The following is a 23,614-nucleotide window of genomic DNA, read 5'->3' on the forward strand; positions in this document are numbered from 1 at the left end:
AAGCAGCACCCCTGCATTCTACCCACTATAAGTGGTTCTTCTAGATGTAAAAAGGAAAAATATCTCTGAACATTTTGGTGTCCTTTCAGACATTAACCCCAAGTGGTCAAAGGAGGCAGAGTCACACGTGGCTGAGAAGCAGTATTTCAGAAGGAACAGATATAGCATGGCAGAGGTTCCAGCCACTTGCGTCTGCAACAACTGAACAGAAAAGTCTTCTGCTAACTCATAAATTTACACACTAATCCATTGAGATATCAGGTTTACTTATTACTATAGCACAGTCTGGCATAGCCAATGATCAAGTCCATGTCTTCTTTCTTTTCCATCCTCTAAAAGAGAAGATTCTTGTCCCACCCCCCCTCCATCCACACCTGTGGACACCCGAAATACCTAGGCAAGCTGCAGCTCCCACCATCGCATAAAGCCCTGGGGTGACACAGTCTGCACCTGGCCGACACCAGTTCCTGAAGATGATCCAGTCGTGGTGATGGTACGCCAGCTGCTCCACGCCAATCCCCACCATTCTGCCTGCCATGGCTCCTACGGCCATGCTGGGGATGAAGAGGCCTGAAGGGATCTTAAAAGCGAACATTGAGAAAAGCCACCTGAGTTCCTGTCCCCCTCCCCCAGTCCCAGGACACTGAAAGTTACAACCCTCCCCCTCCCCCACCCCAGCACAATGTTGCATTCAGCTTCAGACCTCAGAGAAGAAAGCTTTCCAAAACAGGTCAGCTTGAAAAGGTGGGACAAGTGATTGGATTTGTTTAGTTAGTGGTCTGCACTGTGGACTTGGAGAGAATGCAACTTGACACTTTCATTTCCTCTCTTGCAGAAGCCAGCCCCCTTGCCTGCTGTGCATTAAAGAATGATAAGCCTCACTACAGATAACATTCCAAGTGAGCATCTGTCACCTGAGCCTCTCACTGCCTCTTCAGTCCCCTTGCTGCGCCATTCACACAGGCTTTCAAATATTAAATGTCAAGCCACAGCATGAAAAATGGAAAAGAAGAGCCTGCAGTGCTCCTGCTTCCAGGTAAAAATAAAGAAGCTAAACACATCACGGCGGAGCTTCCCAAAAGCTTTTTAAGTTATTACTGCCTTCTTTGAAAGGTGGTGCCTAGATATCTGTCAGGCAGAGAGAAGGGACTGATGAAGCACATTTTCTGAGAAGCTGAAATTTCAGAGTATTTTGCACCCACACTTCCAGGGGCAGCAAAAGAACAGACTGTATCAATTCAAAGATGTTGATAGTGTGAGTTTTCTACTTTGCTCAACGCAAATTGACTTGGTACTATGGTTTGGATGTGAAATGCTTCCTGTAGGCTTATGCCTAAACACTTGGTTCCCAGAAGGTGGGGCCATTTGAGAAGATTGTGAAACCTTTACGGGATAGAGCCTTGTTGGAATAGGAAGTGAGTCACTGGTGGTAGGCCTAAGGTTCAATAGGTCAGTCTACTTCCTGTTTGTCCTCTGCTTCCTAATTGTGACCAGTGTGACCAATCCTGCTCCTTCTGTCATGCCTTCCCCACCATATAACTTCCCCTTGAAAGTGTAGGCTGAAAATAAATCCATCCCTTCTTAAATTGTCTCTGATCAAGTGTTTGTTCACAGCAATGAGAATGTAACTGATAATCTGGTGAGCATACATGCACTACGTAACACCTCATCGAGACTCCAAATGCTTGTGGATCCCAAGCAGCATCTGTGCTTCTGCCTACTCAGGGGGTCATGGATGGAAGAGAACCTTTAACCTCACCATAGTGAAGGCACCATTTTCATGTATAATTTCAAGAGTTTGGAACATTCCTGTCTACACTTCCTTAATCTGCAGTCATTCAACACCCTATAATTTCAAAGTACACTACTCTCAGCAAGTTCCAAAAGATAGTACTATCATCTTCCTCAGACATGAAAATAAACCCCTTTGCGAAAAGCTGAAGAATCAGCCAGTCATCTATTTAGTAAAGTCCACCCACCTTGTGCCTTAAAAAGCTACCATCTCCGAGACCTTTACAAAAAGAGAACATTTCTAGAAATATCAAACGTCAGTAGTTATCATCACACATGTGTGTTTGTTGTGAAAATTCATCAATCTATGCCCATCTTAGCAGGAATGAATATTCTAATGATTCTGAAAAAGTAAGAAATAATAGTACTATTCACAGTAACCAAGAGGTGGAAGTGACCCAAACATGCATAGAATGAAATACTAGTTGGCCAAGAAGCCGAAGCATGAAAAACATAAGGTCCAGAGAAACATGCCAGACACAACAGGCTACATATGCTATTCCATTTATATGAAATGTCCAAAAAAGGTAAGTGAACAGAGATGGAGAATATATGAGTGGATATGGGGGTTGGGAAGGGAATAGGAAGTATTAACTAATGCAGTCTTCTTTGGGAGAATAAAAACGTTCTGACTCAAGATAGAGATGTGGATCACAGTACACTGTAGATGTTGTACTTAATGATAATGAACTGTAAATTTGAAGATGATCAATTTGATCAGGAACAGTGGTGTTTAACTGTAATCTCAGTGATCAAAGGCAAAGGTAGGAGGATTTAGCAGAGCCTGAGCTACAATATACTATAGTCTTACAAAAAGAAAGAAAGCAATAATGACTCCACGCTAGGAGTCATTCACACAATTCACAGCTCAGGGAGTACCACAGAGGAAGGGGAAGAAAGAATGTAAGAACAACAGGGTGGAGAGGAGTAGTTTGGGATACTCTCTGGACATGAAGTGACTAAAGCATTCATGATTTGAAAGTAGATATTGTTATCTCCCAAGACCTGAACAATATTTGAAGGCATCAGCATTTTGATATAGATAATGGAGAGGGAGGCAAAAAGGAGACACCAAAATAGAACAGAGGCTACTTGAAAAGAGAGGAGGTTCAGAGGAATGGGAATGGAGGAGGTGGGACAAAAAAGGGCAATAGGAGTGGATTGTGATCAAATTCCAGTATGTTCATGAGTTAAAATTCTTAACACAAAAGGCAAACTCTTTAGGAAGGACTATTGAGGTATATCTGAGTTCATTTAGCAGAATATTTCAAAACAGAATGAAATAAGTTGTCTTCTTAGACATTAGTACAAAAATGGAAGCATGTGTAATCACCCACTGCTTTCAAGGATACCGGCCATCATGAGAAGACTGGTGCAAAGAACCTGTACCATGGCCCCAGCTGCATCCAGGCCAAGGAGCAATCACACCGTGCCTTCGGGATACTGGCATAATGTGTAGGCTCCTCCTCATGGGCCCTCAGAATCCTGGCCTTGCATGTGTCTCTCCAAGAGCCATGTGCTCTTCAGTGGCAGCCCTTTTTTGGGCTCTGTGCCTCTCACATGTGAACATTGCCCAGGATATAGCTGATACTCAAGGAGTGCCTATTGATCCAAATGGAACCCAACTAGGGCTTTATTCCTCTACAACCTGCCAGCACCCAGTTAAGAGGTAAGCAAGCCTATACTTACCACTGGCTTGAAAAGGCAATGATACCTAGTTCTGTCTCCCACAAACCACAGGTCTCATCAAGCCACTGTAGTTTCAGAGACTTAGCATCTTCAAATGGAAAATAGAAATAAAATCTCTACTTCATAGGCTTGCTGTTTATTTAGAGAACAGTGTCCTATTGATTTAAGGAATGTCAAGTCCAAGAACACATTCAAAAAACAGGTCAGTTCCTGTTCTTAGAATCACAATTTTATTTGGAGACTAGGATGTTGTCCCCAGAAAGACAAACCCTCCCGCTCTGCCTTCCCCTTCACCTACCTTCATACCAAAAGTAAATATTGTAATGACGATTTTGAAGATCAGTGCCAAGGCCAGCTGCCACATGGCAGTGTAAACCCCAACCCCAGCTGGACGGTCCGGAATGTCGTCTACAGGCCGTGTCATGTTGGGGTCGTTGATGTAGTCACAGAGCTGGGAGGACTCAAGGGCCCCACAGTCATTGAAGAGCTCAGAAATGAGCTCGCTGGTGCTCTGGCGTGTATAGGGGTTGGGGTAGGCGATGATGGCTGTGATGGCTGTCACCACGATGACCTCCAACACTGGGTACTTCCCCAGCCTGGTGGTTTTGCGCCTCCTACACCAGGCAATGTTGCAGCGGGTGAAGAGAGTTCCCCACAAGCCCCCAAAGACCCCAAGCAAGATGAAGGGGAAAAGTTCAGCCATGTACCAGGGCGTGTGATACTCCACATAAAAGAGAACCAGGCGGCTATTCCCAAAGGGGTTGATGGAGCGCAGTGTGAAGGCTGCCACCAGGGCTGCAAAAAATGACCTCCACAAGGTCTTCAAGGGGAAGTAGTAACTGACCTAGGGTTAAAAGAAATAGAAAATCAGAACCTGGCCAGAGAAAGGCTGCTCAGAACCTTCTTCTTGGATTGGTACTCACCTGCTGACACTTGGCATAAAAGACACAATCTAACACTAAAAGTGGACACCCATAACTTCATCAGTGTAGGATTAAATGTAACCAAAAAGTGCTAACTGACATATTTAAAAGAACCACTGCCTAAAAGTGAAATGATGGGCTAGGAATTTTGCTCAGTGCTAGAGTGCCTGTCTAACATGTGAAAGACTCTGGATTTGGTCTCCCATACTTAGATAATTAACTAGTTAATTAATGGCGAATAATCAAAAATTTTTTTTTTAAGAAAAAGAAAAGGGGCTGGTGGATGGCTTAGCAGTTAAGGCACTTGCCTGCAAAGCCAAATAACCCAGGTTCGATTCCCCAGGAACCACATAAGCCAGATGCACAAGGTGGTACATGTGTCTGGAGTTCGTTTGCAGCAGCTGCAGGGTCTGGCATGCCCATTCTCTCTCTCTCTCTCTCTCTCTCTCTTCTTTTCTCAAATAAATAAATAAAAACAAAATATTTTTAAAAGAAAGAAAAAGAAAAGGCTTGAGATGTGCCTGGGTGGAAGAGCATATGATTAGGCCCTGGATTCAACCCTAGCACAAAAAAAGCAAGGACAGAGATAACAATATTTACTTATAATATTGTTCATGACACAGATGTCCTCCTAAAATAATTAACTGGATTTGATTCTGTGAAGAGCAAAATAGATGAAAGGTTGGAAAACCCTGGCCCACAAGTCAACTCTGCCCCAGAAAGTAAATTTTCTCATCACATGAGTAAAATTAATTTTCACATTGTACAATTGTTATAAAAGGGGGGGACTACTTATGACCTGAAAATTCATTCAAAGGTAGTACAATTTTGTGACTCATGAGAATCACATTACATTTCAAAGTCCATAAGGAAAGTTTCAGGCACATTGCAAGGGCAGGGTCAAGTAGCCATGGCAGAGAGCCTAGCTCATGAAGCCAACATAGTTACCGTCTTTTAAGAAAATTCTTGCCAACACCTGCAATGATCTGTATACGTTCCAAATCCAAATTGGAAGCTAAGTTGGTTATGAGCAAAAGATAGTGTAAATATTTTCAGAAGAAAAAGATATACTGGAAACTGTTAAAACAATGCCAGAGAGTACATGTAACAGTGAAAACGATGGCTCTTTAATGAACTGCAGGAATACAAGGCAATACTTCTGGGTTGTCAATCATCCACGGATTTGTGACCACTGAAAAGCATGGCAGCCCACGCTGCTCCTCTCACCTCCTCTAGGCTGAAGAGCACACCCCCAATAGGAGCACCGAAGGCCACAGAAACACCAGCAGCTGCCGCCGCTGAAAGCACCTACAAGGAAAGCAGGATAAGGGAAGTTTAGGGACTTCCTGCAATGGAAAACAAGGTTTAGGCTCAAAGAAGACACCTCCCCTGCCAGAAGAGGAGCTGGCTCACCTCCCTCCTCTTGCCCTCATTCTTGCTATACTTGGAGAAAAGGCTGCTGAAGAAGTTACCACAGCAACAAGCCACATGTACCAGAGGACCTTCCTTCCCAAGGCTCAGACCAGAAGATACAACCAGCACCAGGGTGACCGTTTTGATGAGCAGGGTCCACTTTCCCAAGTAGCCCCTGATGATAAAGCCACTCAAAATCGTCTTTATCTGTAAGGGAAGATGGAGAGCAAAAGGAGTTGACTGCTTCAGTCCACAGCTAGAAAAACAAGATACAAGCTCTAGTAGCCCTGAGTTTGATTCACTAAGTTACACAAAAGGGGCGCTATTTTAGTTCCTGCTTTTGCTAGAATCTTCGAGCAACAGATGTTTGTATTATAGCCCTCCTACTGATAGAAATTACATTCCAAGACCCCCAGTAAGCAGGTGGAACCTAGATCCTACCAACTTTTCTGTATACCACGTTAAAGTTTTACTCATAAATTATGTTCAGTAATAAACGAGCAGCAATAACTAATAAAACCAAACAGTTATAACATCAGAGCAGGTTTTCTGTTCATATTACCCACTCACAATGTTAAAACCTTTCCCATTTTGCCTAGATGCTTACCAAAACTTTGTACCTTGAGAAGTGACTGCAAAACTACCATGAACTGCTTTTTCTTAATTTTGTTTAATTGGCATGTCATATAAAATAATGGGTTTCATTATAACATTTTCCTATATAAATTCCTTGTACTTTGCTCATATTTTCTGCCTATCCCTGCTCCTCCCATTCTCATTGGGCTGCTTCCTCCCCTCAAAATAGCCCCCATTTTGTTTTCATGTCATATATATATGTACACACACACACACTTAATCTTGATTCCATATATGTGAGGAAAAGGTAATGTTTTCGTTCACTTCTTATGACCCTCTATAAATTGCTTCTTCCTTCTTCATAATCTCATGGAGAGAAAATTTATTCTTACCTAAGATCTTAGGATACAAAGTTGTTGGGTTATTTTTTCTCTTTTCATAGTCATGAAATATTTCACTAAAATAAGGATTAAACTCAGGTGCTGCAGTGCCATGACAGTACGTCTGATAATCAAGATAACTAAGTAACATGTTGGTAGAATACATAATACAGATATCCTGTATAAATTGATAATTCCCACAAACCCAGGTAGGATGAAGCAAAATGACAAAATTTTGTTCCATTATTTAGGATGGTATGAAATTCATTATCCAAATCTTTCAACTTTTCTGCACATTTGAAACTATTCTTAGCACAATTTAGAAAATGAAGAAGATAGGCTGGAGAGATGGCTTCTCAGTTAAGGCGCTTGCCTGTGAATCCTAAGGACCCAGGTTCAGTTCCCCAGTACCCACATAAGCCAGATGCAAAATGTGGCACATGCACCTGGAGTTTGTTTGTGCTGGTTGGAGGCCTTGGATCACCCATTCTATCTCCATCTGCCTCTCTCCCTCTCACTGTCTCAAATAAAAATTAAATTAAATATTTTAAGATGAAAATTAAGAACATACCCAACATTCTAGTAAACCATTAAGGAATGTAAATAAGTTTGAACCCAGGAGGACCTCTTTTCTTCTAATAAGTCTTACCATCTTGCATTACAAAGGATTTTGACTACAGGGAGAACTCTATGATCCATTTCCAGATTTGCTTCATTTTTTTAAATGCCAAACAATGACTTTCTCCCTGCAGGTGCATTTAAGCCTTTGCCTAGAATTCAACTAGATGCCAGTATTAGTGATGACCTTAAATAGTGAAGGCCATTCCCCAAAATAGTTAAATAATTTTTCTACACCCCAGTCCTTCTCATAATGGAGTAAAAAAAAAAAAGTATATGTTAACTGCTGAGCTAGCAAATGTAAGCTTCGGATCATATTCATTAGACACTAAGACGGTCAATCAAATCAATTTGTTTTCCCATTTGCATAATGTATTATGTGATAATGTCTTATCTTAATATGGTCATTTACATAACTTCGAAATGTCTTCTTGAAGCCAATATGGTGGCATACACCTTTAGTCCTAGCACTTGGGAGACTGAGGTAGGAGGATGGCTGTGAGCTTCAGGCCAGCTTGGGGAATACAAAGCGAGTTCCAGGTCAGCCTGGGCTAGAGTAAGACCCTGCATTGAATGAAAAAAAAAGGTGAAAGAACCAAAATGTCTTAGGTGGACACTGCTATGCCAAATAAAGCAAGTTCTTAAATAACTATCACAATGCTTTGCAACTTCATCATAATCACCTGGAAAGTTAGAAAATACTGAGAACTAGTTCTCCCCACAGAGATCTAATGTAACTGGTCAGAGGTGATCCATTCAAGGTGCCAGGAATTTTATAGCTTCCCCAGGTGAGTCTAAAATGTTCTTGAAAAGATATTTTAATGTTTTAAATATTTTATATTTCAATATTTAAGGAACATTTCTAAAACACCTTTTCTTCTGTCACTAACTCCTTCATGCCAATTTTGTTGCTTTAGGGTTACAAAGTTTGAAGATCAAACTTTAATGGGCTGTAGACAGTACATTTTTCATCCCATGAATTATTGAGAAAGTCCTGTTGCCTTTTAAAGGGATGGGAGAAGTTTAAGACAGAGTCTCAGTTTATAGCCAGGCTAGACTAGAACTTGCTCTGTAGCCCATGCTTGCCTAGCATGTACTATAATAGACTAGGTTGGCCTAGAACTTGTCACTCTTCTGTTGCCATCTTCCAAGTGCTGGGATTCTGGGCATTTGCCACTTGACCTAGTCATATAACTGTTTCTTGTTTCTCAAGTTCAGAAGGAGAGGAAGAGGGTGAAGGGAAGGGAAAGAGCACTCAAACATGAGTGTGTGTGTGTTTCTAAAAATCTCTGTGAGCGCCTTCCTATAGAACATATGTGAGGTCTCTTAGCTGTACTCAGTATTTCTAAACTAGCTTTTAACTAATGACAGACAAACTAGCAGTGGTTAAACTAGTCTTTTACAAATGACAGTTACACTAATTGGGTCTGTGCTCTGGGGACCTCAGTTGCATGCATTTAAGGGATATTTTATTATGCCTGTCACAATCCTGCCCTTTTGTGTTGCCACGAATAAAATTTTCTATATATTTTTTTGCCAGTTAGTTAATGTGGATTTGGACCCCAGGGTACAGTTTAAAAAGCATAATTCCACTTAGAAAATCACAAGCATCTAAATTACCTGAGCCTTTGCCAGTCATGACATGTGGTGAATTGAACAATGTAATAGGCATTTTGTAATTCTCTAAAAATGATTTTATAAAATTGTCATGATCAAATTAGGAATTAAAGAAAGCAAACTCATTCCCAGTAGATGCCAAAATCTAATCACTTTAATTTGAATTCATGGAGGCTGAAGCAAGTGAAATTTAATGGGATGTAGTGCAGTAGATGGGTGACTAGGTAATGATAATCTTGAAAATCAGAACATTTCCTGGTTGATAATTTTTTATACCAGTGCTTGTGTTTGTATGGAACAGATATCAATGCAGAATTAGTTAGGAGGGGGTGTGATTACTGATCCAGTTGGTATTAGTTTTACCAGTAAAGCAAACAGAAAGAGAAAGACAACCACCGTCTTCTCCAAACACCCAAGTCCAAGAAACCATGAATATTCGTTCACTTTTAAATGTGCATGACCAGATTTACACAGCGGATATATTGCAGAGAAAAAGGTTCTCCAAATTAGCATTTAAAAAATGTTTCAATAAGGCATGGTGATGCACATCTGTCATTCCAGTACTCTGGAGGCAATAGCAGGAGGATTGTTGCAAGTTCAAGGCTAGTGTAGGCCACATAGTGAATTTCATGCTGGCCTGGATTATATAGTGAGACCCTGCCTCACACAAAACAAATCAAACCAATATCTAAAAGAATTTTCAAGCCAGGTGTGGTGGCACACGCCTTTAATGCCAGCACTTGGGAGGCAGAGGTAGGAGGATCATTGTGAGTTCGAGGCCACCCTGAGACTACATAGTGGATTCCAGGTCAGCCTGGGCTAGAGTGAGACCCTACCTCGAAAAACCAAAAAAAAAGAATTTTCATCCTAAGTAATCAAAGGATTGTGGAAGGAAATACTAGAAACGATGATCAAGTTTGAAAATATACGTTGGACATGCGTATTTTATTCAAACTTTGTTCTTATACCATTTGCCACATAACAGATTACAGTAGGACACCTCCAGTGATGACAATGAAATTTTCAAGAGCTCAGCTACTATCTTTGCTAACAGAAAAGGAGCATAGTTCCACATCCCATATTAAGTTGATTGCTACTATGAGCTGGGTTTTGAAGGGCCTCTTTTTTTTTAATTAATTAATTAATTTATTTATTTATTTGAGAGCGACAGACACAGAGAGAAAGACAGATAGAGGGAGAGGGAGAGAATGGGCGCACCAGGGCTTCCAGCCACTGCAAACGAACTCCAGACGCGTGCGCCCCCTTGTGCATCTGGCTAACGTGGGACCTGGGGAACCGAGCCTCGAACCTGGGTCCTTAGGCTTCACAGGCAAGCGCTTAACCGCTAAGCCATCTCTCCAGCCCTTGAAGGGCCTCTTTATATACACAATTTATTAATATTGACTTTTCACTCTGTCCATTTCCTGCAGGATCTGGGCTAGGTTTTACATTGCTAGAGGAAGGATCTTTAGCTCTACTCTGACAGTGAGGATCGCTCCTGCTGAGTCACCACAACAAAAACAACTGTGAAACTGCCATTGGTCACTAACACTTTCAGACTGTCATGAATGCACTATAAAAGGATTCCACCACACACTTCTGTGTAGTTCAAGAGTGTTGATAAGGCAAGCACCCACTAGCATGCTTAAGAAATGCAAGGATTGAGCTGGAGAGATGGCTTAGCGGATAAGCACTTGCCTGTGAAGCCTAAGGATCCCGGTTTGAGGCTCTATTCCCCAGGACCCACGTTGCACAAGGGGTCGTATGGGTCTGGAGTTCGTTTGCAGTGGCTGGAGGCCCTGGTGCACCCATTCTCTCTCTCTCTCTCTCTCTCTCTCTCTCTCTCTCTCTCTCTCTCTCTCTGCCTCTTTCTCTGTCTGTTACTCTCAAATAAATAAATAAAAATAAACAAAAATTTAAAAATAAAAAAATACAAGGATTGGGGCAGGGGAGATTGCTCAGTGGTTAAAGGAACATGCTTGCAAAACCTACCAGCATGGGTTTAATTCCCAATGACAAGCCAGACACACAAGTGGGGCACACATCTGGAGTTTTTACAGTAGCAAGAAGCCTTGGTGTGCTCACACTCACTTTCTCTCTCTCTCTCTCTCTCTCTCTCTTTCCCTCTCAAATAAATAAAAAGAGGCAGAGGGATAGGAGAGAGAGAGAGAGGGAGGAGAGAGACTGAGTATACCACAGCCTCCTGCCACTGCAAACAAACTCCGCAAACATGTGTCACTTTATGCATTCGGCTTTATGTGGCTATGGGAGCATCAAACCCGGGCTATCAACCTTTGCAAACACATCTTTTTAACCACTGGGCAATCTCCCAGCCTTAAAAAAATATTTTTTTAAAAAAGAAATACAGGGATATTCATGGTTAGTTCAACATATGCATCTCAATAAGGATAAAATTCAGCACATAAATAGACTCAAGATCAGAAATCACACAATTATCTCAAACAGTGCAGAAAAGGCCTTTGGAAAAATTCAAATTCAACATGTGACTTTCATGATAAAAGCCCTGAAGAAACCAGGAATAGAATGAACATATCTCAACATAATAAAAATTAAATAAGACAAAACTCTAGCCAACTTTATACTAAATAAGAAAAATGGAGTATTTTGTTTAAAATCTGGAATGAGACAATGATGCCCACTTTCTCCACTCTCATTTAAAAATAAAAATAACAGAAAAATAAAGATGGATACCTTTGAAAGCCCTGTGTTTTCCTCCCCAACAGATCTTTTGAACTTTCTCTGGCCACTTCCAATCGTTTATTGCCTTTCTTAATCATGCTATCATATATGTGGTTTAGTTTTATCCATTTATGGGTATCAAATAAATAGACTCTTGGGCTGGGGAGATGGCTCAGCAGTTAATGGTGCTTGTTTGCAAGCCTGACAGCTCAGGTTTGATTCCCAATCACCAATGTAAACCAAGATGCCCAAAGTGACACATGGATCTAGAGTTCCTTTGCAGTAGTAAGAGGCCCTGGTGTACACCCCCCCCCTCTCTCACACACACACACAAATAAATAAAAGTTAATAAACAGACTACTTTCTATATTTTTCCACACTTAGCATCACATTGTTGAGTTTCATTCACATCAATGTGTTCTTAGTCATTTTTTTTTTACATAACAAACAGTAAAGATGCCACCCCCTGTGATCTCTGTCAACTTGTCTTTGAAGTAGTTTCGAGATTAGATTGGTTGAGATGGGAAGATCCACTGTAACTATAGATGACACCATCCCATGGGCTGGGTTCTTAGACTGTGTATAAAAGAGAGCATTCATCTCTGCTGTTCCTCACTGGGGAGTGAATGTGACCAGTGCCTGCCACCAGGCCTTCCCTGCCATGGTAGACTTTAACCTGGAACTGTAAGATGAAATAATCCCTTCCTTCCTTAAAACGGTATTTGTCAACTTGTAGGTCTCAACAATGAAGAAACTGTGTAATCCCACTTAAGAGAAGAGATGTCCAAGTAACCCCTCAAAGACAGCTCAGGTCTGTCTATACAGTCATCAGCTGAGCCACTCATGCATAGGTCTTGAAAGGGTAGAAGGGATTATTGGCCCAACATGCCTTTATAAAATTATTTATTCACTTATTTTTTATTTTGTCAGGTTTTTGAGTCAAAGTCTTACTCTGTATACCAGGCTAGCCTGGATCTCATGACAATCTTCAACCTCCGACTCCCCAGTGCTGGAATAAGCCAGATGTAGGGACCAACATGCCTTTTACTGTCACTTCACATTTTCCACTAAGTCCCTAATGATTGTCTTTCTATTTGGTGGAATAATGGAGTAAAAATACCTACAAGTAGACAATGAGACTGTGAACTTGGATACTGATAACACTCTCTATCCATTTTCTTTTACTTTTGTATGTGGTATTTTATTATTTAATCATTTGTTTGTTTGGGAGAGAGAGAGACAGAGAAAAGACCTGGGAGAGAGAATGGGCATGCCAGGGCTTCCAGCCACTGCAAATAATTCCAGATGCATGTGCCACCTTGTACTTAGGTAGGTACTGGGGAATCAAACCTGGGTCCTTAGTCTTCACAGACAAGCAACTTAACCACTAAGCCATCTCTCCAGGTCAGATCTACCAGTTTTATTGTTGGAGTGCCTTCGGCTTTGAATATCAAATAAAATAATGTCAGCTCTACTGTAACACTTGATTCAAAAATGCAAATTGGTCTCAGTGCTATTTATAGAATAGAGACGAATTTAAGCATAATGCAAATTTTGTGTCTGCTTATGCACAATTTCCTCCCAGAAAACAAAAAGGTGAATGCAGAAGACTGCAAATTACATCAAGCCATGTAGAAAAAATACAAAGCAAACATTTTCTCATGCCTCTAACGTATACTGTCAAATGCATGCCGGAGTGCCCTGGCTGTCCTTGTCTGTTGTCACCATCTGCTGATTTTGCATCACCCTTAACAACTCCTCTCAGGCTGGAGCCCTTCTGACTCCCACTTTCCATAAACAAACATCAATGTTTTTCAAGAAGTGAAATATTTTATTGTACTATTTACATTCCTTGGCCATTTAACGTGGGTCAAATTGTGTTACTTTGTTCTTAGTTGGTTCTTAACATTTTTCATTGTATCATCAAGGAAGTTTTAGAATATAGTGTGTCTCCCTCTCTGGCCAATTTTCCCCATAATCCCTGGGGTTTTTAACACACCATTTTGTGCAGCATTATAGTAGGACTTTCTTTACTGAGGAAAGAAGACAGCAGGGAAGCTTGGTAGGAGGATTCCTTGAGGAATACATTAAAATATACTTCCAGGGCTGGAGAGATGGCTTAGCGGTTAAGCGCTTGCCTGTGAAGCCTAAGGACCCCGGTTCGAGGCTTGGTTCCCCAGGACCCACATTAGGCAGAGGCACAAGGGGGCGCACACGTCTGGAGTTCATTTGCAGTGGCTAGAAACCCTGGCACGCCTATTCTCTCTCTCTCTTTCCCCCTGTCCTTCTCTCTCTCTGTTGCTCTCAAATAAATAAATTAAAAAATAAAAAATAAAATAAACTTCCAAAAATTCAGCATAACATAGACTTTTATTTGGCTATCCTTCCTGAAACAAGACCATGCTGCATTTCCCCAGTGCATCTTTCTGTGACATCTTCTATTACTCCAGCCCTTTCCATGAACTGCCTGAGCCACTGTCAGTGTTGGAGCATAAAAAAGAGGTTGCTCGCATTGGGGATGTAGCACAGTTGATAGAGTGCTTGCTTAACATACATGAAGATCTAGGTTCGAACTTCAGCACCACGTAGACCAGGCATAGTGGCACACACCTGTACTCTCAGCACTCAGGATGTGGAGGCAAGAGGATCAGAAAGTCAAAGTCATCCTCAGCTACATAGCAAATTCAAAATGATCCATGGCTAAATGAGACCCTGTCTCATAAAAAGGGAGGAGATAGACCTAGTGCCTCCATCAGCCCACAACTCCATCTTCAATTTTTCTGCTCTGCTGCCACTCAAAGGAGAATTGAACTGCTGTATCTAGTTACTTACTTGTTGGCTGGGACAAAATACTTGACCAGAAGCAGCTAGAGGAAGGAAAAGGTTTATTTTCCATTTACAGTTTCAAGGGGAAGTCTATCATTATAGGCCTACATCATTACATCAGCATGGAGAATGTAGAGAACAAGGCAGCAAATGGGACTGGGATGAAATACTCCAAGGCCCATCCCCAATGGCATGCTTCTTCCAGCAAGGTTCTACCTGCCAAAGGTTCCACAACTTTCTGGAATAGCACTACCAGTTGGATTAAGTATTCAAACACACAAGTCTATGGGGGACATTTTTACATTCAAACTACCACAGCTGCACTGGTTAGAGTAAACATGTAAGCCTTTTCATCATTATTTTTGTATAAAACTTAGCCTGCGCTTTTTCAGGAGTCAGCTCAATTATCATCAATTGCCCAGCAGACTCTCCTGGGCTTCAAATTTGGTCTCAGTGACTGATGAAGTCACTTCCTTCATACATGGGTTACAAGAAAGTGCTGAAGACTATTTGCAAGAATTTCACATTCACAGAGGCACATTCCCAGCACATGCACTGAAAGTGGAATTAACATTTTTAAAGAGTTCCATTATCTTGTCACCAGGAGAGCAAAATGTGGTCAAGGCATGCGATCACCAATAAACTTTTCTTAGCAACAGTCCTCAACTATTGTTGTCTTACATATTACACCATAGACACACTTTGGAGTACTCCAAGTGCTTCATGAACCTGGACACCATAGGCTTTAAAAGTTAATCCTGGGGAAGCAATAGCTCAAAAATCCTGAATACTAATCTTGAAACCATGTTTCTGTTTTCCACTTGAAGCTTACTCCATTAGTGACCTTGTGTAACTTATTTAACCTGCCTGTACTTTAGTTTCACCAATGAAAATAAGTATTGCCCACTTCATAGATTTAGTTTGGTGATTAAATGTGCTAACACATGCCAAGTGCTTGGGACTCTGCTTGGCACACCAGTACCACAGACATGTTTGCCATCTTCAGTATTGGTAGAAAGGTTCTTCAGTCATAACTTACCTCTGGTATGCCAGAGCCGCAGGCATATGGTGCAAATACACGCACCAGGGAGACGGCCAGGAATGCAAACAGCAATGCCCACAGGATGTACATTAGGTAATTCAGAATGTAAGCACTGGCACCCTAAACAGCAGGACAAGTAAACAAGAAGAAATCGTGAGCAACAGAAAACCTGAAGAATATGCTCGACTCCATTTGGGAGAATGGGAGAATGAAGCTGTGATAGGATTAGAGAGGTTTGTACTTGGCCTATACAAACAAAAATGCCAGTGTGGGGCTGGAGAGATGGCTTAGCAGTTAAACGATTGCCTGTGAAGCCTAAGGACCCCGGCTCAAGGCTCGATTCCCCAGGACCCACGCTAGCCAGATGCACAAGGGGGCGCATGGGTCCGGAGTTTGTTTGCAGAGGCTGGAGGCCGTGGCATGGCCTATTCTCTCTCTCTATCTGTCTTTCTCTCCCTATCACTCTCAAATAAATAAATAAATAAATAATGAACAAAAAGTATTTTTAAAAAGTGCCAGTGTGGGTTTTATCAGCTGCTTCTATTGCTACAGTCACTACACACAAACATCACTACCTGTTTCTCCAGGAGCTATTTACACAAACCTCCCAGCGGGTGAAATCTCTGCAGTGATATAAAGTGAAAATGAAGACGGGTGTGGTGGCGCATGTCTTTCAGAGGTAGGAGGACCGCTGTGAGTTCAAGGCCACCCTGAGACTACATAGTGAATTCCAGGTCAGCAAGACCCTACCTTGAAAAACAAAACAAAACAAAACAAAACAAAACAAAACAAAACAAAACAAAACAAAACAAAACAAAGAAAAAAAACAAAGAAAGAAAGAAAGAAAGAAAGAAAGAAAGAAAGAAAGAAAGAAAGAAAGAGAAAATGATACTGGGTTCTAATCGTCATTTACATTAGAGTTAATAAAAGGTGTAAGACAGAAAAGTGTGCCTGCAAGACTCTGGAAGGTTGGTTTTGTTTTGTCTTGTATGCAGTGTGCTGGTTTCTCTTCACTTTCATTATGGCCACACCCAAACCACAGCAAGCAATGCCCATGAATAAGTACCATGTTGGGGAAGATGGCTTCTCTTGGACCAGCAGCATCAGCATTGCCCAGGAGGTTGAGAAAAACACACCTGTCAGCCTCACCCCAGAGCTGCATGATCAAGAAAGTATCTTTGCAAAGAAAAAGGGAAGCAGCAAGCACACCAGATATGGTTGTTCATACCTGTAATCATAGCATGTGGGAGGCCGAGACAGGAGAACAGATGTGAGTTCTAGGCTAGAGTGATTCCCTGACTCAAAGAAAGAAAGAAAAGAGACAGAGAAAGAAAGGTAAAGACTTCCCAAGATATACGCCCTATGCTCATGAAAATGGATAAGGGGTTTCCAAGTGACATCTAACTGGCAGTACCCAAGCTAAGTGGAAGCAAGTGACACCAGTATTAAGCCAGGGATGACTATCAGAATATGAGAGAATAAGCATTCCTGAATTTGGAGTGACAGAGATTCTCAGCTAGGACCTTGTACAGACACCCACCTCTGACTGGTTCACCAGCAGCTCAGACCACTTCTGCCACAGAGGACACTTATCCCTGTCTTCAAATGTAGTCTCATTGGATGTCCAGCAACACTGCTCATGGCTATACCAGAAGGCAGACAGACAGACCCCTTCCTTCAGGTCGGTCATCCAATCCACAGCGAGATCAATGACCCCAGCCAAGGTGCCTGAAAGGAGAAAAAGTCAATGAAAGAAATCACTCCGTGGGGAGGACAAAGGACTTATAAAAAGCTCAGAGTACAGGCAGGCTGTGGCACTACCAGTGACATGGGCAATGGTCTTCACTCATCTGGAAGTCACCTGAGAGCATTTATGGTGTGGATAAGGCAGTGGCCAGCCCAACAAAAGACACAAAGAGCTCAGATGCTTATAGGAGAGACGTGGCTTGACTTTTATCTCAAGCCATGGGGTCTGAACAGCTTGTAGAATTCATTCAATCCATTCCAAGTTTTTTTTTTCTTGGCATCATAAGGAAACAAAATTCCCTCAGTGGCTGCTGGGGTAAGATTCTGAGCTCACTAGTGCATGGCAGAATTTCCCAGAAAGACGCAGTAACTATGATGGCCTCACTTCCCAAATGAGGAACGTTTTCCCACTAAAGTGTACCACCAACTTGGGAAGGCTTCAAGTTATGCATAGTCTTTATAAACTAATCATCTTTCCAAAAGATTATTTTTATGGTTGATAAAAGGGAGATAAAGTGGAGTGAGCACTTCAGTGTGACACAAAAGGCTGCCTTGGCTATCTTTCCAGAATTATCTATTCTAGACTGTTACCAACATACAGGGTATGTTTGCAGGTTTCTGGATTTTTACAAATCTCACATCACACTATCATGATTAGCTAGACAGGGGTGTGTATGTGTGCGCGCACACACACATGCACACGCACTTACATCTGCAAATGTGTGTTGGTACTTCCACTAGTTTATAAATGACAGAGGGAAAGGCTAGTTATCTAATTTTCGTCCACAGTGTAGGTAAAGACAGGCATCTGGAGCATGGTCCACTCCAAAAACACGTGACTGCATTTCTATGGGATATCCATAAGGAACTAATCTATAGAGACAGAAAGTAGATCAGTGTGGCCTAGGGCTAGAAGGGAAGGCTAAAGGTACAGATGGTCTTTTGGAGATCATTGAACTATTCTAAAATTGTTCATGGTGATGACTACATAGTTTAGTATATACTAAAAACTACTGGACTATACACTTTAAGTGGGATCATTGTACAATGTGTGAATTATATCTCAGTAAATGTGGTACACACATAAACACAAAGAGAGCAGGTGAGAGGCTCACAAAGGAGACTGTGCTTTTAGAGAACATCAGCTCAGCTCTTTGATCATGGAAAAAATCACAAGTAGAAAATGACATTTGAACAAGACCTGATGAGGACTCCTAATTTATTTTTCAACCATTCACAATCACATTGTCCCAAATATACATCTTCCTTGGTGATTCCAGTTCCGCTTTGAGCCATCCACAATTTGTCCAGTGGTACAACACTGCCACCGCGTGGTGGCTTCTGGCAAACTAGATTTGCATCCAAGGTAAAGAACACTTGACCTGTCTCTAACATCCTTCCCCCACTGCTGCTGAGTCCATCGACTGGCTTTCTCAGCGCTATGTGCCTCTGACTGCACATTAGGATCATGGAGAAAAATCCAGGGGGTCTTTACTGAGTTCCAAGGTGTTTTCTCCAAAGAAGCTGCTTAGTTCAAATCTGAACAATAGTAAATTTTTTCAGTTTCCAGATAATTCCTCCTAAAAAAAAAAAAAAAAGAAACTGAAGGAAGATGAGTGTGATGGCACACACTTTTAATACCAGCACTTAGGAGGTAGAAGTAGGAGGATCGCTGTGAGTTCGAGGCAAGCCTGACCCTATATAGTAAGAATTAGTAAGCCCCTACCTCAAAAAAAAAAAAAAAAAAAAGCTAGGATGGTGGTATATGTCTTTAATCCCAGCACTTGGGAGGCAGAGGTAGGAGAATCACTGTGAGTTTAAGGCCAGCCTGAGACTATAAATTCCAGGTCAACCTGGTTTTGAGTGAGACCCTACCTCAAAAAAATAAAAAAGGACTGATAGGAATTAGGCTGCAAGAGAAGCCAGCTGATCAAAATAAGATGCTCTAAATATTGCATCCTGGGGCCCTCAGATTAGTCAACAAAGCTAACTATGTCCTTTGCTCTAGCTAAACACCAGAATATCTATACCCAGTTTATTCATCCCCCCTGTTTACTGCTCCCTCCTAGGAGCCATGAGTAAAGATGTATTGAAAGTTTTACAAATCCCTTCTATATAAAGGCATGAAAATTCACAGTCAACTCCCACCCTGATCTCTGTCAAAGGTCTATATAGATATGGTTAGGTAAAATTGGTGGCAAACACTGGTTCCTTCCATGTGATCATATATTGGAAAACCACTAGGGGAAGAAGGACAAAACTGGAGATAGGACAGAAGAGTGCTATGACTACTAGGAAAGGACCACAGTCTCCTCAGGCATTGTTCCTCTTGGTTATTTATGAACCGAGAGGCATATGAGGCAGATTGACTCCTTGCCTGGCAAAGAAAGTCTTGCCTACCTTTGGAAGAAGTATAATATCACTGAGCAAACAAAATGCTTTGTAACCATAAGATCATATTTACACCTCACATTAGACCATTAGAGAACTGAATTGACCTGTATTATAGATAATTCTCCAATCAATTCTATAAACTGTAACTGTATGTTGCAATATCTAGGGACTTTTTAGTAAAGGTGTCTTTTCAACATGATCAGTTGTGGGGAAAGGATTGCTTTCTTGTGTTTTATTCATTCATTCATTATTTATTCATTCATTTATTTACGGGAGGTATTACAGGGTCTCTTGCCACTGCAAAATAATCAGACACTTGTGTCAATTTTTGTGGCTGACTTTATGTGGGTGGCTGGGGAACTGAATCCAGATAATCAGGCTTTGCAAGCAAGCACCTTTAACCACTGAGCAATCTCCCCAACCCAATTATTATGTTATTGGAGATAGTGTGTAGCCAAGGCTGGAACTGAAGTCAAGATCTTACTATCTTAAGACACCTGAAGGCTGAGCTTACAGGCAAGAGCCACCATGCCCAGAGGAACTGTTTTTCTTTGTTTTCTTAAGTTTTATTGACAGTTTCCATACATATACACTATAAACCATAATCATAGATCCCCTCCCACCATATTCCTTTGACCCTCTTCTACTATATCCCTTCAAGTAAACCCCTTCAAGTCCCTATTATACATTATTTTAAATACTTATCTTTATTTATTTATTTGAGAGAGAGAAATAGGCAGGGAGAGAGACAGAATGGGTGTGCTAGGGCCTCCAGCCACTGCAAACAAACTCCAGGTGCATGTGCCCCCCTTATGCATCTGGCTTACATGGGTCCTGGGGAATTGAACCTGGGTCCTTTGACTTTGCACACAAGCACCTGAACCTCTAAGCCATCTCTCCAGCCCTACATGCAAACTAATGGAATATGGTATTTTTGTGTATATATGTGTATCAATATACTTTGTTCTCATTTGTCCTCTTCCCTACCTCAACCCCTGCCCCCATCTTGCACTTCCCCTTCCTGAATCCAAATAGTCCCCTTTTCTGTGTTGAATTCTTTTTGATTTTCAGTTTTCTTTTAATGCGTAGAAATTATCCTTCATAATCTCCTGAATGGAAATAATGATCAGGAAATAATTGCCACTGGTTTTAAAAAGATAACTTTCCCCTCTCAATAGTTCTCCACTTATTCTACAAGCATCTCTTGCCTACCACATGGCACCAAGATTATTAAAATGAATGATGCAAGGTCTCTAAGGGTTAGAACAATGTTTGGGCTAGAAATAAGTGCCCTGAGCTCACCTCTGATCCTGTAGGTGTTTAGCAGTATTTTGAGCATCATAGGATGTTTATAATTAATTTTAATATTTTTATTGTCAAGCATAGAGATTGATAAGTAGAGTTAAATGATACATAGAAGATATAGATGATTGGCAGATAGAGATAGAGTAGATAGAGAAATGGGTAGATGGATGAATGATAGGTAAATCGACAAGCTAGGGCCTTCAGCCACTGCAATCAACATCAGATGCATATGCCACTCTATGCACCTGGCTTTTGTGGGTACTGAGGAATCAAACCCAGGCTGTCAGACCTTGCGAGCAAGTACTCTTAACCACTGAGCCATCTCTAACCTGATGCTTATAATTCATTTCAAGGTTTGCCAAGGAAAATCCCAATCTCATGTGATATTTGGTGATTACAATTAAAATGTTTCCCTGTTTCATTGCCCCCTACATAACAAAGTACAAGAAAATGTAAAATGTGTGTTTTCAGTAGAATCCAGGGTTGTCATAAACCTGGGTCAGTGTGTAAAAAGAGCAGAGCAGTAGTATAATTATAGTGCTCCAGAATTTCACACTTGGTAGAATCTAGGCAAAAGTTATGGACATATATTTTGCTCTTAGATACATCAATCCATAAAACCCTTGCCTGAAGTTGAAGAACACTCCATATTCCCAATGTTCCTCCCCCCCCCCAACAGCTGGCATTTGGAAGTTCCAGGAGAGAATGGCATGCCCCTGTTTGTACCCGCTAGCAGTCCGATGAGCAGCATCACCACCCATCCTGACCAGGCGTCCAGCAAGCTCTTGATGAATTCCCAGATGGACTCCTTGCTTTTGCTGGTTATCTAGAAAGGAAGCACACACAGAATGTATAGGGACCCATTCACCAGCTTCTTTGGGAAATTGAATGATTGAAAAGATGAATATAATTAACCCACTAAATTCTCAGGCTAACTATTCTTCCACTGATGCACCACATGATCCAATGTCTTTCTAGCTCACAAAGCTCTAACAAGGCCATAACAGTCTTCAGAGAATTAGAGAACACCAACACGTGCTTAAGTACAAAAATATACTGGTTCTGATTTGTTCTTTGATTATTTAAAATCCATTCTGAAGGGAGACATTGACCCCACGTTGCCAGTTTGAATATGAGTGACTATTTTAACTTGCACTCTAAGATCAGGTCACTGAAAAGCCCAGTCAATAAATAGATTACATTTCCTACTTCAAGGTCCCTATTTCTTATCAACAGCTTCAAACCTACTATGTTGAGTATGGCTCTTCCCCCACCCAGCAGATACATATGGGGAGGACACTCCCCCTGCTGGCAGAGCCCTGCATTGATCTAGAATCATCATTCCCTTCCCATCCTTTTTCAGATGCCGCTGGGCAAACATTTCTATACAGGGCTAGCCAGGAACTAGTTTGAGCTTTGTGGGCTAAAGGTTGTCACCTGCACCTACCCAACTCTGCAGCACAAAAGGAGTCATAAAAGAGCCAGGTATAGTGGTGCATGTCTGTAATCCCAATACTTGGGAGGTGGAAACAGGAGGATCCAGAGGGCAAGGTTGCCTTAGCTACACAGAGAATTTGTGGCCAGCCTGGACTACATGTGGCCCTGTTTCCAACAACAGAAAATGAGCCACAAAGAATATGGAAATGAATGTGCACAGCTGAATGCCAATAAAACTTTAATTACAAAATGAGGTATCTCATGGCTTTACCTGACAAGCTTTTTTTTCCTTGAGGCAAGCCCAACAGACTACCATTTTTATGCAAGTGTGTGTGTGTGTGTGTGTGTGTGTGTGTGTGTGTGTGTGAGAGAGAGAGAGAGAGAGAGTGAGAAAGAGAGAGAGAGGGGGGGTGGGGGGGAATATGAATAGGCACGCCAGGGCCATCAGCCACTGCAGTCAAACTCCAGACACGTGTGCCACTTTGTGCATACGTGTGAGCTTGCATGTTTGTATCACTGTGCATCTGGATTACAATGGACCTAGAGAGTTGAACATGAGTCCTTAGATTTTACAGGCTAGCGCCTTAACCACTAAGCAATATCTCCAGCCCCTGACAAGCATTTTTTTTATTAATTAAATTTTTATTAACATTTTCCATGATTATAAAAAATATCCCATGGTAATTCCCTCCCTCCCCACCCCCACACTTTCCCATTTGAAATTCCATTCTCCATCATATTACCTCCCCATTACAATCATTGTAATTACATATATACAATATCAACCTATTAAGTATCCTCCTCCCTTCATTTTTTTTTACTAACACTTGCTGTATAGTGACCCCCAACGCCATGTGTCATGTCCCCCTTTCTACATTAGAACAAAGAGGTTCTGCCATAGCCTTGACTGGGCATTACTCCCTCTAGGCTCTTCCTTTCAGGCCAACCTCTGTGCAATGACATGACAATCATATATATTCTCCCTAGGGCCCTTCAGCCTTCTCTGAAGCACTGCTCCCTGAGGATTGGTTTGCTCCCATTCGGGCCACCTTGTCCATGTCTCAGGTTTCCATAGTCACATGCCACAAGCATGTCACAGACCCCTCACTCTCTACTACAACCCTAACCTCATCCTGGGCTGCACAGAGGTATCTCTG

The 23,614-nt window shown here is 41.6% G+C and overlaps 1 protein-coding gene across 2 annotated transcripts in view; it reads right to left on the reverse strand.

Moving 5' to 3' along the window:
* Positions 1 to 23,614, reverse strand: part of Clcn4 (chloride voltage-gated channel 4) — an 82,854-nt gene that overhangs the window by 22,019 nt on the left and 37,221 nt on the right. For both annotated transcript variants that reach the window (XM_004663694.3, XM_045140029.1), the window contains exons 4-10: positions 21,747 to 21,846; positions 17,116 to 17,303; positions 15,573 to 15,695; positions 5,817 to 6,023; positions 5,631 to 5,711; positions 3,779 to 4,324; positions 394 to 580 (exon numbers count right to left, since the gene is read on the reverse strand). In XM_004663694.3, the coding sequence (XP_004663751.1) occupies positions 394 to 580; positions 3,779 to 4,324; positions 5,631 to 5,711; positions 5,817 to 6,023; positions 15,573 to 15,695; positions 17,116 to 17,303; positions 21,747 to 21,846 (1,432 nt within the window). The remainder of the gene's footprint in view (positions 1 to 393; positions 581 to 3,778; positions 4,325 to 5,630; positions 5,712 to 5,816; positions 6,024 to 15,572; positions 15,696 to 17,115; positions 17,304 to 21,746; positions 21,847 to 23,614) is intronic.

This window comes from Jaculus jaculus, chromosome X, assembly GCF_020740685.1.
Source record: "Jaculus jaculus isolate mJacJac1 chromosome X, mJacJac1.mat.Y.cur, whole genome shotgun sequence".
NCBI lineage: Eukaryota > Metazoa > Chordata > Mammalia > Rodentia > Dipodidae > Jaculus > Jaculus jaculus.